The sequence below is a fragment of the Paramormyrops kingsleyae genome, chromosome 11 (genome assembly GCF_048594095.1).
Source record: "Paramormyrops kingsleyae isolate MSU_618 chromosome 11, PKINGS_0.4, whole genome shotgun sequence".
NCBI lineage: Eukaryota > Metazoa > Chordata > Actinopteri > Osteoglossiformes > Mormyridae > Paramormyrops > Paramormyrops kingsleyae.
The window spans coordinates 21,738,752-21,751,292 of record NC_132807.1 but is presented as its reverse complement, the minus strand read 5'-3'; the positions used below and the strand labels follow the sequence as shown (position 1 = coordinate 21,751,292).

General features: G+C 45.9%; 1 protein-coding gene across 4 annotated transcripts in view; it reads left to right on the top strand.

Moving 5' to 3' along the window:
* The window catches only part of piezo1 (piezo type mechanosensitive ion channel component 1 (Er blood group)), a 68,006-nt gene that overhangs the window by 45,182 nt on the left and 10,283 nt on the right, over positions 1–12,541 (top strand). For 3 of the 4 annotated variants that reach the window (XM_023790744.2, XM_023790743.2, XM_023790746.2), the window contains 25 exons: positions 334–515; positions 771–919; positions 1,238–1,396; positions 1,556–1,662; positions 2,402–2,565; positions 2,677–2,853; positions 3,313–3,438; positions 4,727–4,927; positions 5,120–5,324; positions 5,500–5,604; positions 5,729–5,885; positions 5,995–6,238; positions 6,404–6,497; positions 6,587–6,752; positions 6,950–7,039; positions 7,561–7,640; positions 7,849–7,902; positions 9,037–9,137; positions 9,215–9,326; positions 9,755–9,832; positions 10,058–10,224; positions 10,335–10,438; positions 10,815–10,979; positions 11,293–11,551; positions 11,959–12,147. In XM_023790744.2, coding sequence (XP_023646512.2) covers positions 334–515; positions 771–919; positions 1,238–1,396; positions 1,556–1,662; positions 2,402–2,565; positions 2,677–2,853; positions 3,313–3,438; positions 4,727–4,927; positions 5,120–5,324; positions 5,500–5,604; positions 5,729–5,885; positions 5,995–6,238; positions 6,404–6,497; positions 6,587–6,752; positions 6,950–7,039; positions 7,561–7,640; positions 7,849–7,902; positions 9,037–9,137; positions 9,215–9,326; positions 9,755–9,832; positions 10,058–10,224; positions 10,335–10,438; positions 10,815–10,979; positions 11,293–11,551; positions 11,959–12,147 — 3,635 coding nt within the window. The remainder of the gene's footprint in view (positions 1–333; positions 516–770; positions 920–1,237; positions 1,397–1,555; positions 1,663–2,401; positions 2,566–2,676; positions 2,854–3,312; positions 3,439–4,726; positions 4,928–5,119; positions 5,325–5,499; positions 5,605–5,728; positions 5,886–5,994; positions 6,239–6,403; positions 6,498–6,586; positions 6,753–6,949; positions 7,040–7,560; positions 7,641–7,848; positions 7,903–9,036; positions 9,138–9,214; positions 9,327–9,754; positions 9,833–10,057; positions 10,225–10,334; positions 10,439–10,814; positions 10,980–11,292; positions 11,552–11,958; positions 12,148–12,541) is intronic. The other variant, XM_023790745.2, reaches the window with a different exon arrangement.

Sequence of the window (12,541 nt, the reverse complement as noted above, 5' to 3'; positions counted from 1 at the left end):
CCATAATTCTATTGTAGTTAGTTTTGATGAACTACCATATTAACTGTAAGACATAGCCCTGCTCATGTTTATTTATGGTTACCACTGTCCGTTTACCTCCAATTGCATGGCATTGTTAGGTTGTCTAGCAGACCCTCTAAAAATGTAAATTCTGCACTCCCTCTACTCATTGAATGTGGTACCTTAAATACCTGGCAAGGAGACACAAACGTGGAGCTTTTCTTGGAATGGCTGCATTACTGTGCCTCATCATTCATCTTCATACCTTCCTAACAACTGAACTAGCTGAAATTTTACATCCAAGGTAAGAATGTAAATTTGTTTTGGCCCTAGAGAATGCCGGGCAGAGTGAGTCCATCCTGAAGGTGCTGGGAGAGATGGCTATGAGCTTCTATGCCAAGTATTGGATTTATGTGTGTGGCGGCATGTTCATCATGGTCAGCTTTGCTGGCAAGCTGGTTGGCTACAAGATTGTCTACATGTTGATCTTCCTGCTCTGCCTTTGTCTCTATCAGGTAGGCTACACCCTAAACTCCACCCAAGTCTTCTGTTCTCTTGCACATAATCTGAACCCCTAGTCTCTGACCATGAGATGCTGTCACTCATCACAAGTTTTTTATCTCTGCCTACTACGGTTTTCATCACTGTAGTCTAAATCCAGCAATCTTAGTGAAGAAACTCCCCACCAAATCTTTATCTTTGACATTCTTTTGGCTTCATCCATACTGGTCACCAGCCCTGTGCCCTGACTGTGATGTTCCTACTCCTAGGTGTACTACTCTCTGTGGCGAAAGTTACTCAAGGTCTTCTGGTGGTTGGTGGTAGCCTACACCATGCTGGTTCTCATCGCCATCTACACATTCCAGTTTGAGGACTTTCCTGCCTATTGGAAGAACTTCACTGGGTTTACAGAAAAGCAGTATGACAAACTTTTTTTTATGTTATAGATGAATGAAATCTAGTTCTGTGCTTTGGATTAAGGAGAATTTGATACTGAGCCTCAGGGTGTGCGGTCCTACAGATTTATAATTCATTCTGAAATACTGCCAATGCACTTGATACATGGTGAGATGACTTCTGTGCAAATTATTAATTGAAGCAATTAAGAGCTAAGGAAAGAATAGGATACCGTACAGCCCCCCAGGTAGAGTTGGGCTTTCCTGCCCCATTGTGACAAAGCAGAGTTTGTTTGAAGGGACAGCTGTGTAGTTTCAGACCCCACTTGCCCTTTATGCAGGTTGGCTGTCATCGGCCTAGAGACTTTCCAGCTGTCAGAGCTCTTCACCAGCATCCTCATCCCAGGGTTCTTCCTGCTGGCCTGTATCCTGCAGCTGCACTACTTCCATAAGCCCTTCATGAAGATCACCGATTTGGAGAACGTCACACCGATTCACAAGTAGGGCCTGCAGCTACTTGTCTTCACCCTTTGCTCCACGTCAGGCTCAGTCCTATTGCTGTCTTACCCGACTCAGTGGATACTCCCATCATTTGGTTTATTCCTGCGTGATATTCTGAGCAGTGTATACACATTCTTATTCTGCCGACACCCCCGCAGGAAGAAACATGCCCGCAGATCAGAGACACTACAAGGCACAGTACAAACCGGGTTTGAAGAGGAGAATCAGGAGACCGATTTAGGGGGCGATGATTCTGAGGATGAAGGTGAGAATACCAAAACGAACTCCATGATGTCTGTAAGGATTGGATGAGATTTAGGATTTTTGTCCTGGCTTATACGGCTCGAGAAAAATTTAAGACACCACTATCTATTTTTAAGAAATTTTATATTTTTAAATCCTGGTTTAATCTTGGTTCCGCTGGAAGAAGGTTACACTGTGAGGCAGGCCGCTTCCAGCTCAAAGTTTCCAAAACAGCAGCACACAGGAGCAACGTGAAGTAGGAGACACTGGGAATAACTAAAAACCAGCCAGGCAGAGGGCAGAAGCAACTTTCTAATGCCAGAAATGACCGTCAACTTATCCTGCAGTGCCTCATAAATTGGAGGATGACCTCAAGTGACCTTCATAATGAATGGGAAACATTAAGTGGTGTGAAGTGCACTGCCAGGACAATTCGTAACAGGCTCCTAGAAGCAGGACTGAAGTCCCGTAAAGCAAGGAAGAAGCCCTTCTTCAATGAGAAGCAGGGAAGAGCCAGGCTGGAGTTTACAAAAAAATAATGCATATTTTATAAAGGCACGTACCCATAAATTGAGAAATGAGTGACATTTTTGCTGTGGTTTCTTAATTTTTTCCAGAGCTGTATATAAAGGAAGTATGACTTATCTCCTGTGGACCCTTCTTGCGTTTTAACCCTGGTGTCTTGGATTTTAAGCCTAACCTTTCCTGTATTTCTCATCTTTCACTTTAAGTGATTCTTCCCCCTCTTCCTGTCCACCAAGGTATGATTCCCAGCAAGTGGGGCCTAGTGATGGACAGGCTGATGGTGCTCTTCAGGAAGTTCTCAGAAGTCCAGACCCAGGTGCAGGCCTTCATCTGGAGAGTCCTGGAGCTGCACATCCTCAAGATTGTAGCCTTCTTCATCATCTGGGTGGCACTGTTGGAGGTCAGGGTTCTGGACCAGATATGAAGCATCTGAAACGTGTGTTTTAAGCCTGGTACTGTTTAAGCTCCCACCCAACACCATCAATTCTTGATGCAAACTTTGCTCCCTCAGCCCTCGGTGATGAACCTGGTGTTGGTGGTTCTCTGGGCCTTCGCCATGCCGTACTCCCGTTTCCGGCACATGGCCTCCTGCCTGTCCACCGTTTGGGTGTGCATCATCATCGTCTGCAAGATGCTCTATCAGCTGAGCGTCGTCAACCCTGTGGAGTATTCTAGCAACTGTACCCTGGTGTGTAAAAACGAGAACGAGAAGACATAAATCCCTATTTATGTACACACAATCTGACATTTCTATTCCACCGTGCTTAAAATAAAGAGAATGGCTCATTCATGGTTTCGTGATAGCCCACACAAACACAGACTGAAATACCTTCAGAACAGACCAGTACTGCTGGAGTGAAAACAAATTTAATTACAAAAAATTACAGGCATTATCATGCTAAAAATCTGCTAAGGTGTTTATCTGTGGATTTAGTGGCTATATTAAAGAAAGAGCCCTCTTGTCTGTTTTGGGAATTTACGTCAGCCCAGGCAGAGATTACGGCTTCACGTGCTCCTTGTTTGTAGCGGCATTCCCAGTGACTACAGCTTCCTTGTTTGTTCTGAAGAGTTAATTTAACAGAAAGAATGCATTTGTCTAAACTCCTCTTTCCGTTTGCTCATGGCATGTTTCCTTGCCCACATGCAGCCCTTCTCCAATGAAACCAACATGAAGGATGATGAGTTATTGAACTCCACACTTTACAAGGAGCCCATAGATCCAGCCAACTGGTTTGGATTCAGGAAGGAGGCAACGACTCTCGGGTACAGCAAGGTGAGATGCGTTGTCCGTGCCCATGAAGCAAAACGGGAGGGTACCCAATCTCAAGGTTCGATAGTACTTAATCGGTCGGACAGCACTGCAGTCTATTGTGGTTTGTAGTCTGACAGAAATACACCATTTAGCATATAATTTTTTGTTTTGTTTACTAAATTTAATTTACTAAACTTTACTAAAATTTTGATGTTTGCAGACTAGTTTACATCATACAGAAATTGGACAGACCAGTAAAATGGGCAGGGGGTACCAGTGGATCGATTGCTGGTCGGGACTGGTCTGGGACAGGGAGTTGGGAGCCCCTATTTTATAGAGTTGCAGCTGTTTTACAGTGCGGTTGAGGAGTAGTTAGGCTGAACTTCCAATGAATGCCCAGGTAAAAAGGTAAGTAGTTTTGGAGCAAGAGCTACAGAACATCTTCCGACAAAGCAAGAGCCTAATAAGTGGAACATTAAGAACATTCGGGGAACATAGAGAGGCATTAGGGTATACACAGAGGTGGAGATTTCAGGTCCAGGGAGTACAAATCCAGACCAAGATTTAGTTTCAACCAACCAGTTGAATACTCCATGACTGTGACTCTTTATACTGAACTGGTTGGTTGAAAGAAAATCTTGGTCTGGATTTATACTTTCTGGACCTGAAATCTCCACCTCTGGTTATACAGTCCCAGTGATAGCAGCATGATGACTGAAATCATACTATTCTGTCATGAGCCCAGTGAATATACACTAAGTGTCCACTTCATTATCTATACCTGCTCTTTAACTCCAACTGCCTGCTCCTACAATCGGTCAAAAGGTTCAGTTACTGTTCGCCAGAGCTTTGGAGAGGGCACTATGCATGATCTCAGCCATTTTGAATGTGCTGTGGTTTTTGGTGCCAGGCATGTTGGTTTTAGCACCATTTTGGAATGTTATTGTGGTACATTGTCTAGCGTTTACAGCAGTTGGTGCCATAAACAGAAAGAATTCGGTTAAAACAACTGGCCGATGAGAGAGGTCAAAGGGGAATGGCCAGACTTGTCAAAGCAAACAGGGTGTCTACAAGTCATGGACTAAACTCCATAAGCTTCCGGCACCTTGTTAAATCAATGCTCCAAAATATTCAGATTGTTCTGTGGGCGCATTGGTGTTCTAGGTCTGCCACTGGGTGTAGTACATTATTGCTGAGACTTTTCACCTCCCATAAACTGCATTAAATTGCAGAAGTCAAAGTTATTAACCTGGAACCGTGATGCTGTGGTTGAAGAGATCCTGTCGTTTTTTTTGTGATTGTAATTCAGAACCACCTCCTGGTGCTAATGCTACTAGTGTTCGAGGCTACGGTGTACCGCCACCAGACACACCACTACAAACAGCACCAGTGCTCCCCGCCCCCAATTCCAGTTATCTTCCCCAATGCCAACCGGGACAACCTGGACCAGGACCTGCTAACCTGCATCAAATACCTTTTCAACTTCACCTTCTACAAGTTTGGCCTGGAGGTACAAAACATGACAAGACGTATTGTAAAATAAAAATCTAAAATAAAATCCGAAATCATATTCTAATATTTTGAAACACTGTATAACCTTATTTGGTAGTGCTGAAATAACTGATTGGTGGTATTTAATAAAAAAAAATTTAATCCATCAGAATGGTTTTTTTCAACTCTAAAATTTTGTTTCTGCCTTCAGATCTGTTTCCTAATGACAGTGAATGTGATTGGCCAACGGATGAACTTCGTAGTCATAATCCACGGCTGCTGGCTGGTGATAATCTTGACACGGCGTCAGCGGGCAGCTATTGCGAAGATCTGGCCCAAATACTGCCTCTTTCTTGTGTTTTTTATGATCTACCAGTACATCCTGTGTGTGGGAATCCCCCCAGTCCTCTGTATAGGTGACTGTCCTCTGCAAGCAAAGCATCTAAACTGAGCTGATTTATGCTGTTCAATGTGCTTTGTTGAATGAATGTAGTCAGTTTGCTCATTAGTCAGTCAGTAAATATAACATCTCCCTGTTGTTCACAGTTATGATGTGCATGTCCCTTAAGTGGAGTAACTCTGTCTGTTTAGATTATCCCTGGCGGTGGAAATCGTCCATCACCATCAGCTCTAACCTGATCAAGTGGATCTACCTACCAGATTTCTACACTATTCCAAATTCTAGAAACCTCATTGGTGAGTCTGTGACCCCCAAAATGGACAGACAGTAGTATTGGTGCCACTCCATGGTTCTGGTGCCAACATCAAAATTGCATGTGATGCGTTGTGGACTAAAGTTGCACCTCCTCTGTCTGCATAGCGGACTTCCTCCTGCTGATTTGCGCCTCACAGCAATGGAAGATCTTCCTGGATGAGAAGAAGGAGGAGTGGATGGTCTTTGGTGGAGAGAACACTGACAAGTCCAACCCAATGGAAGATAGACCTGTGAATCCTGTGCCCAACTACATCAACTGCAGGTGTGCTAGTAAAAGCATCCGCAGAACTTTTTTGGCTTGTCTGTAGTAGTCCAGTAGTGTGTCCAGTCCTCACCTCAGGTTCACCACTCTGTCACAATCTCTTTGTCAGATGCTACTTGGACATGGCCAAGGTGCTGGTCTTCCGCCACATGTTCTGGTTCGTGCTGGCTGTGGTGTTCGTGACTGGGGCCACACGCATCAGCATTTTCGGGCTGGGCTACCTGCTGGCCTGCTTCTACTTCCTGCTCTTTGGGACTCAGTTGCTGATCAAACCTGCCCGAACTCGCCTGGTGCTGTGGGACTGCCTGATCATGTACAACGTGGCAGTCATCATGTCCAAGAATGTACTCTCGGTGAGTGTTGAACTGTTTCCCCTGGGTGACATGTTCCAAGTCGGCGGAAGCTTTGCAATCCCTGTCCTTTCACAGATCCTGACTTTGCTGTCATACATGCTACCCGTAAAAAACATACATGTAGTGACGTGTGCATATGTGTTCACATGTGTCAACCACCTCCAGATCCTGGCGTGTGTATTTGTGGAGCATTTGCAAGAGAGCTTCTGCTGGGTGATCCAGCTCTTCAGCCTGGTATGCACCGTCAAGGGTTATGACTGTAAGTACATCTTCCGCCACCACCGCAGTTTAGAGCGTCATAACCGTCAGGGCTACCCTTGTGTCTGACTGTGTGTATGTGTGTTACAGTCAACGCAGCGAGTAATCAGGAGTGCGTGCTTCCTGTGGAAGAGGCTGGGATCATCTGGGATAGCATCTGCTTCTTCTTCCTCTTACTCCAGAGGAGAGTCTTCCTCAGCTTCTACTTCCTGCACGTGACTGCAGATCTGCAGGCCTCTGCACTACAAGCCTCCAAGTATGTGCTCTTCTGCATCTCTGAATGAGCTTATACCCAAATCCATTGTACCTGGACTGTATATGGTTATATCACTATAGAGTCGATGTAGTGTTTACCAGATTTGCATCGTAAGTGTCAGGACTGCAGGGGTAATTCTTCTGTTTGCATGACTGAGTTGTTGCTCAATTTGAAGCCTCTGTGTGATGCTCTGACAGGGGCTTTGAGCTCTTCAGGGCCAGCATCGTGAAGAACATGAGGTTCCACCAGCAGGCGGAGCAGCGCTCCCTGAGACAGCTAAAGAGATCGTGAGTCGCTCCATTTATTTCCTGGATGAAAGGGTCCTCTTTATAACTCCTGCAGATGTCCACAGGACATGTCTGGTTCAGTGCTTCTGCCTGTTTCATGGCTTTCTGAGGAAATGTTCTGAGCTACTGTCCAGTTTCCTGTGTCTGAGGGTGAATTCAAAATTTCAGAGTGAGATACTCAGCGGAACCTCAGGAAATATTGAGTGCACATTGTTAGTGGCTTACGTGGAAGGTTGTTGATTTTGTCAGTTGCTGCTTCATGACACCAATGGTGCGGTCTTTGCTGCAGTGAATGAAAGGAGTAGGCATAAAAATTCAATAAATATGAATTGAAAAAAATTATGGAATATGGTGCTGTATACAAGGTATGTATGAGTAGATTATACACTATTTTAAATGATGACCTCTCAAGTGAATTATAAAAGTATGATCTACAAGTAACCGATTCAAATACTGATTCGGTCACCTGGAGGACCAACATGGAGTGAATTAACGTATAACGTAGATGTCATTTCCTACAGAATGGAGCGCATTCGATCGAAGCAGCAGAAGTATAAGGAAGGACTTCAGTCTTCAAAGGCTTCGGCTGCAGAGGAGTCAGGTACTCGGCCCCTCAAGCTAGGTTATATAGCTGGAATGCATGCAATGGATAAAATTTGAGTTATATTTGTTGTCGTATGGTTTTATGGATAGCTTTAAAAAGGCAAGAAAAACTAGCAGGTAATTGGGCATTTGCTGTACCAGTGTTGATTTGGGGTATGGATCGGATCTCTAAACCGTTTGGTCTCATGCTCCTTATGACACCCCAGAGCAGGCATCCAAGCAGAAGACATGGTGGCGTCCCTGGTTAGATCACGCGACAGGTGTGTGCCCATTTCCTCATCTTCATGTATACATATGTAGTCATCAGTTGTGTGTGCTTGTATTCGTCTTTGTGTGTGGACAGCTTTAAGTACCTGCTGATTTTGTTCTAAAAACACCTTTCCGCACAAAAAAAATGTCTTTTTATAACTTCATCAGTCGTCTTAATCTTTTTATACAAAATTTTCATCTGCTTCGTTGGTTTAGAGTTTAGGAGTCAAACGGCAAGTCTATAGAAAATACAGCTGTGTGTGTGTGTGTGTGTGCGCGCGCGCGCTCATCCTCACATATGCGCTGCAGTGTTTATTTCATTTCTCCGTGTGCCTCGCTGTGTTTGTTGTTCCTGGCATTCAGAGACGGTCTTGTCAGACAGTCGACCGGCTGCTAGCCGACGTGATCGCAGGTCTGTGCATCAAACCGCTTCGGCTGATTTCCGAGGATGGAAACCTGAGGTTTCACGTATCTCCCAGCAGCCCGACAGTTCGGTTCCTGCACTTGGTGGGAATTGTTTTTGCAGATACGTTAAAAAACCGTGCGTGTTATTTATGTGTCACATTTGCTGAATTAAAATGTTATTGCTGGACCGATTGGACTTTTTTTCTTTTATCGGACTGTGTCTCGCTTGTGCCTGCACCTGCTGTTTACTTTTCGAAGAAGCGCAGTGAGGCCTCACGCAGTGCCAATACACACTTCAGCAGGGTCTTCGGCAGCTGCAGTCCAGCCTTCGCCAGACCTCTCTGGGATTTTGTTTTGTCTGCATCTAACATCTGCTTTCGTTTTCTGTCTCAGGCCAAACAAAACTATAGAGCTGCATTAAAGGACAGTTTTTTCATCCAAGCACTGATACTATCTGTCATTCAGAAAAGACTGATAAGAGAGTATTTGTGATATGCTGGAAACAGCCTGGGTACAGGCATGTGCTAGTGTTTCTAGGGGGACAACGCATGTCGGCATGAAAGGGGTTTTGGATCAAGAAGGACTTGCATGGAAACAACATATGGGAAATTCCACGGGTTACATGTTCAGTCCCCTTCTATAGTAACTCTCTGCTGCCATCATGGTGCAGTGTCGCGTCATAGCAGGATAGTGTGCAGAATTGAAGGCTCCCTGTCTGTGTGTCTCTCTCTGATATGTAGTGCTGCATTCTGGGGACTATTACCTGTTTGAGTCCGACAGTGAGGAAGAAGAGGAATCCGTGGCTGAGGACCCAAAACCACCTCGGCAGAGTGCCTTCCAGGTGAGAGTGTGGACCTAGTCTCCCGCTGGTGCTGTGTGGGGCTGCGTCCTGAGGTCTGACCGGCGCTCTGCTCACAGCTGGCGTATCACGCCTGGGAAACCAATGCCAGAGCAGCCCTGCGGCATCGGCAGCTGCACATGAAAGCTCGGGAGAAGAGGCGAGAGGAACAGGAGCGCCAGCGCAGCTCAGGTCCGGCCCCATGTACACGCGCACACACACACAGAGACAGACAGACAGGCACAGACACACACACACACACACACACAGACACACACAAACAGACAGACAGACAGGCACAGACACACACACACACACACACACAGACACACACAGACAGACAGACAGACAGGCACAGACACACACACACAGACAGACAGACAGGCACAGACACACACACACACACACACACTTGAAGCTTAGCATAGCTGCACTTATGCCTAATTGGCTCCTCGACAGTCATACATTTGTGCTATTTGCCTCATTTATACATCAAAAACCATTTGAAAAATGTCAATATAAATATGTACACATGTGAGGAAAACCACAGATGCAATGAACTTGCACAAACAGATACACCCTATGCAGTCCTCTTTGACTGTACATTACTTTGTTCTCAGCAGTGCATGAAGGAATGGAATGTGAGGAGCCGGAAGGTACTGGCGAGGAAGATGAGGAGCCAGAGGATGAAGACTCAGGTGACTGTTCTTTCAGTGATAATACATAATTATTAATAGTACTTATCTTACAGTAACATTTTATGCTTTAGAGTACGGTATGTACATTTGCTTAATCATTTTTCCTTGGAAGTCTCGACAGTGCATGACTACTTCACGCTGAACCAAGTCAAGTCCTCCTTAACTACCATAAAGGCAGCACCGTTGCTTTCCCTAAAAGGCCTTACTGACCCTGCTGTCACCCAGGGCGGAGTGACATCGTGCAGAAGATCCTGGACATCCTCCGATTCCTTTGGGTGCTCTTGATGGCCATGGTGGACGGCTTGACGCAGTGGCTCAATGTTCTGACCAAACAGTACGTGGACACCTCCACTGTCCTCTGCTACCAGCGCTACTTCCACACCCATAACCAGGTGAGCACTGCCTACTTGACGGACCGTGTCCCATGACCACCCGGGAGGAGCAGTGATCTTAGAAGGTCAGTGAGATGGACTGTGTCAGAGGTATGTGGTTTTCTTTGCAGAAGCTGGCCCAGGAGCCACAGGAGGACCAGGTATCACAGGGCAGTGAGAGCCCCACCATGGAGACCTGTCTGGATGAGTTGGATGCTGATGTCAGCACAACCAGGTACATGTGGACATTATATAATGAGGATTTTTTTTTTAAGGTGGGGGGCATAACAGAGGCCATAGTTAAACTAGAAGGGATCATTTTATTAGCCAATGATGTGTTTTGAATCAGTGAGTGACAGGGGAGTGGGCACTTTGCGGGCCAATCAGCTTTCAGCATGGGGCCAGTGGTTCCATGCCATGTGTATATGCATGGGCAAGTCCCACACATGCAAGCATACTTACTGCATCCCATTACTGTAATCTGCTCTACTGCAATGACTTTGGAATTATACACTGTTTTTGAAGTACAATCCCTTTTGCCCATTTTAAGGCATCTGCTCTGAGCGGAAATCAGCTACCCTTGAGTTGCACTGACCATTTTTCCTTAACAGCCATTTGGATCTGAGCGGCACAGGGAGAACGACCCTCCAGACTACTGGCTACAGCAGCACCACCCTCTGTTCCGAGCCCACTCTGGAGCTGGAACCAGACCTAGAATCTCAGCCCAGTCCGCGGTACCGCCATTGCAGGACAGCCAGCGAGCTGCTCACTGACAGGTGCCACATCTCCGTGATTTCAGATCATTCCCTTCTCCTTATTTAGCCAACTTACTTGCTTAGCTGAGGCTTTGTGATGATAAAAAAATGATCAAGAACGACTGAGATTAACCGCTGGATTTTCCTTAAGTAGTTCATGTTAAGTGCATAATCAGTGTATATGGGACCCAAATCAAGATCTTCTTGTTGATCAAAAACCCACTTCCTTCCAGACACCCCATCTCAGCAATCACTTCCATATAACATGTAACATAATGTCCTGTATCTCCTATGTTAGTACCATGTATTTCAGTTTCCCTGGTGTCTGTTTCAGACGCTTCTTTGTGGAAGAGCTGGTCCAGAGTCAGCAGTTCTATTCTTCTCAGAACCGAGCCCTGAAGTTTCTCTTTGCCCTCTACAACCTGTTGGCGGCCAACTCCGAACTGGTGTGCTATTTCATCATCGTCCTGAACAACCTGGTGACGGCGTCCGTCATCTCCCTGGTCCTGCCCATCCTCATCTTCCTTTGGGCCATGCTGGCTGTGCCACGGCCCACCAAAAAGTTCTGGATGACCGCTATCGTCTTCACAGAGGTGGGTCTCTCAGAGACTTGGAATCAAACGATCAACCATTTCTGTGAAACTCAACATGGAGTGATAGTTCTTTAGGGATGGAACTCTGAGCCTAAGCACCCCTAAAGCCCCAGGATTGACAATTCCCATGTGGCCTTACGCAAATTGCTTTGCTTTAGTGGCCCAGTGAAATCCAGGTCTGCCAAATGGGTTACATATATTTAGCAAGATGAAAGGTATGAAAAGATTAGGTCTGTTTTTTCTCAGCTGTACATGCTTTTCAAACCCTTATTTGGTCTTTGTTTTGCTGGAGTGTTCTCCAGCCAGCTTAACTTTCACAAACATTTACTTACATAGTAATTCAGAGCATTTTCCCCTTTGATCGGGAAACAGAGTCTAACGATCCCCTCTGGTCTGGCTGTTCCCAGGTCATGGTGGTGGTGAAATACATGTTCCAGTTTGGCTTCTTCCCCTGGAACAGCGCTTTCACAACCAAGCTGAACGAGGACAAGCCTTTCTTCCCGTCCCGCATATTGGGCGTGGAGAAGACTGACAACTACATCCGTTACGACCTACTGCAGCTGCTAGTGCTATTCTTTCATCGCTCCCTCCTCCAGGTAGACCAGCCCACTTCCTTGGACCCCCCCCCCCCATTTGCCAGCACACCAGGACCTTGTTGGGCCATGTTGGGCCTTGTTGGGCCATGTTGAGCCTTGTTGGGCCATATTGGGCCTTGTTGGGCCATGTTGAGCCTTGTTGGGCCATATTGGGCCTTGTTGGGCCATGTTGAGCCTTGTTGGGCCATATTGGGTCACGCTTCCCTCCCTCATGCTGCTAAAACGGACCACTACACCCTTTTGTGTGGCTACAAATTTACAAACGCATATTAGAAATATTATCTTGCTTGACAGTGCAAATGCCAGACATTTTACTGTTATTTTATAATCTCAGGTCCTGTACTTTAACCTCTTCCACCTGCTGTCCCTTCTAATTAAGCTGTGGATACAGCAA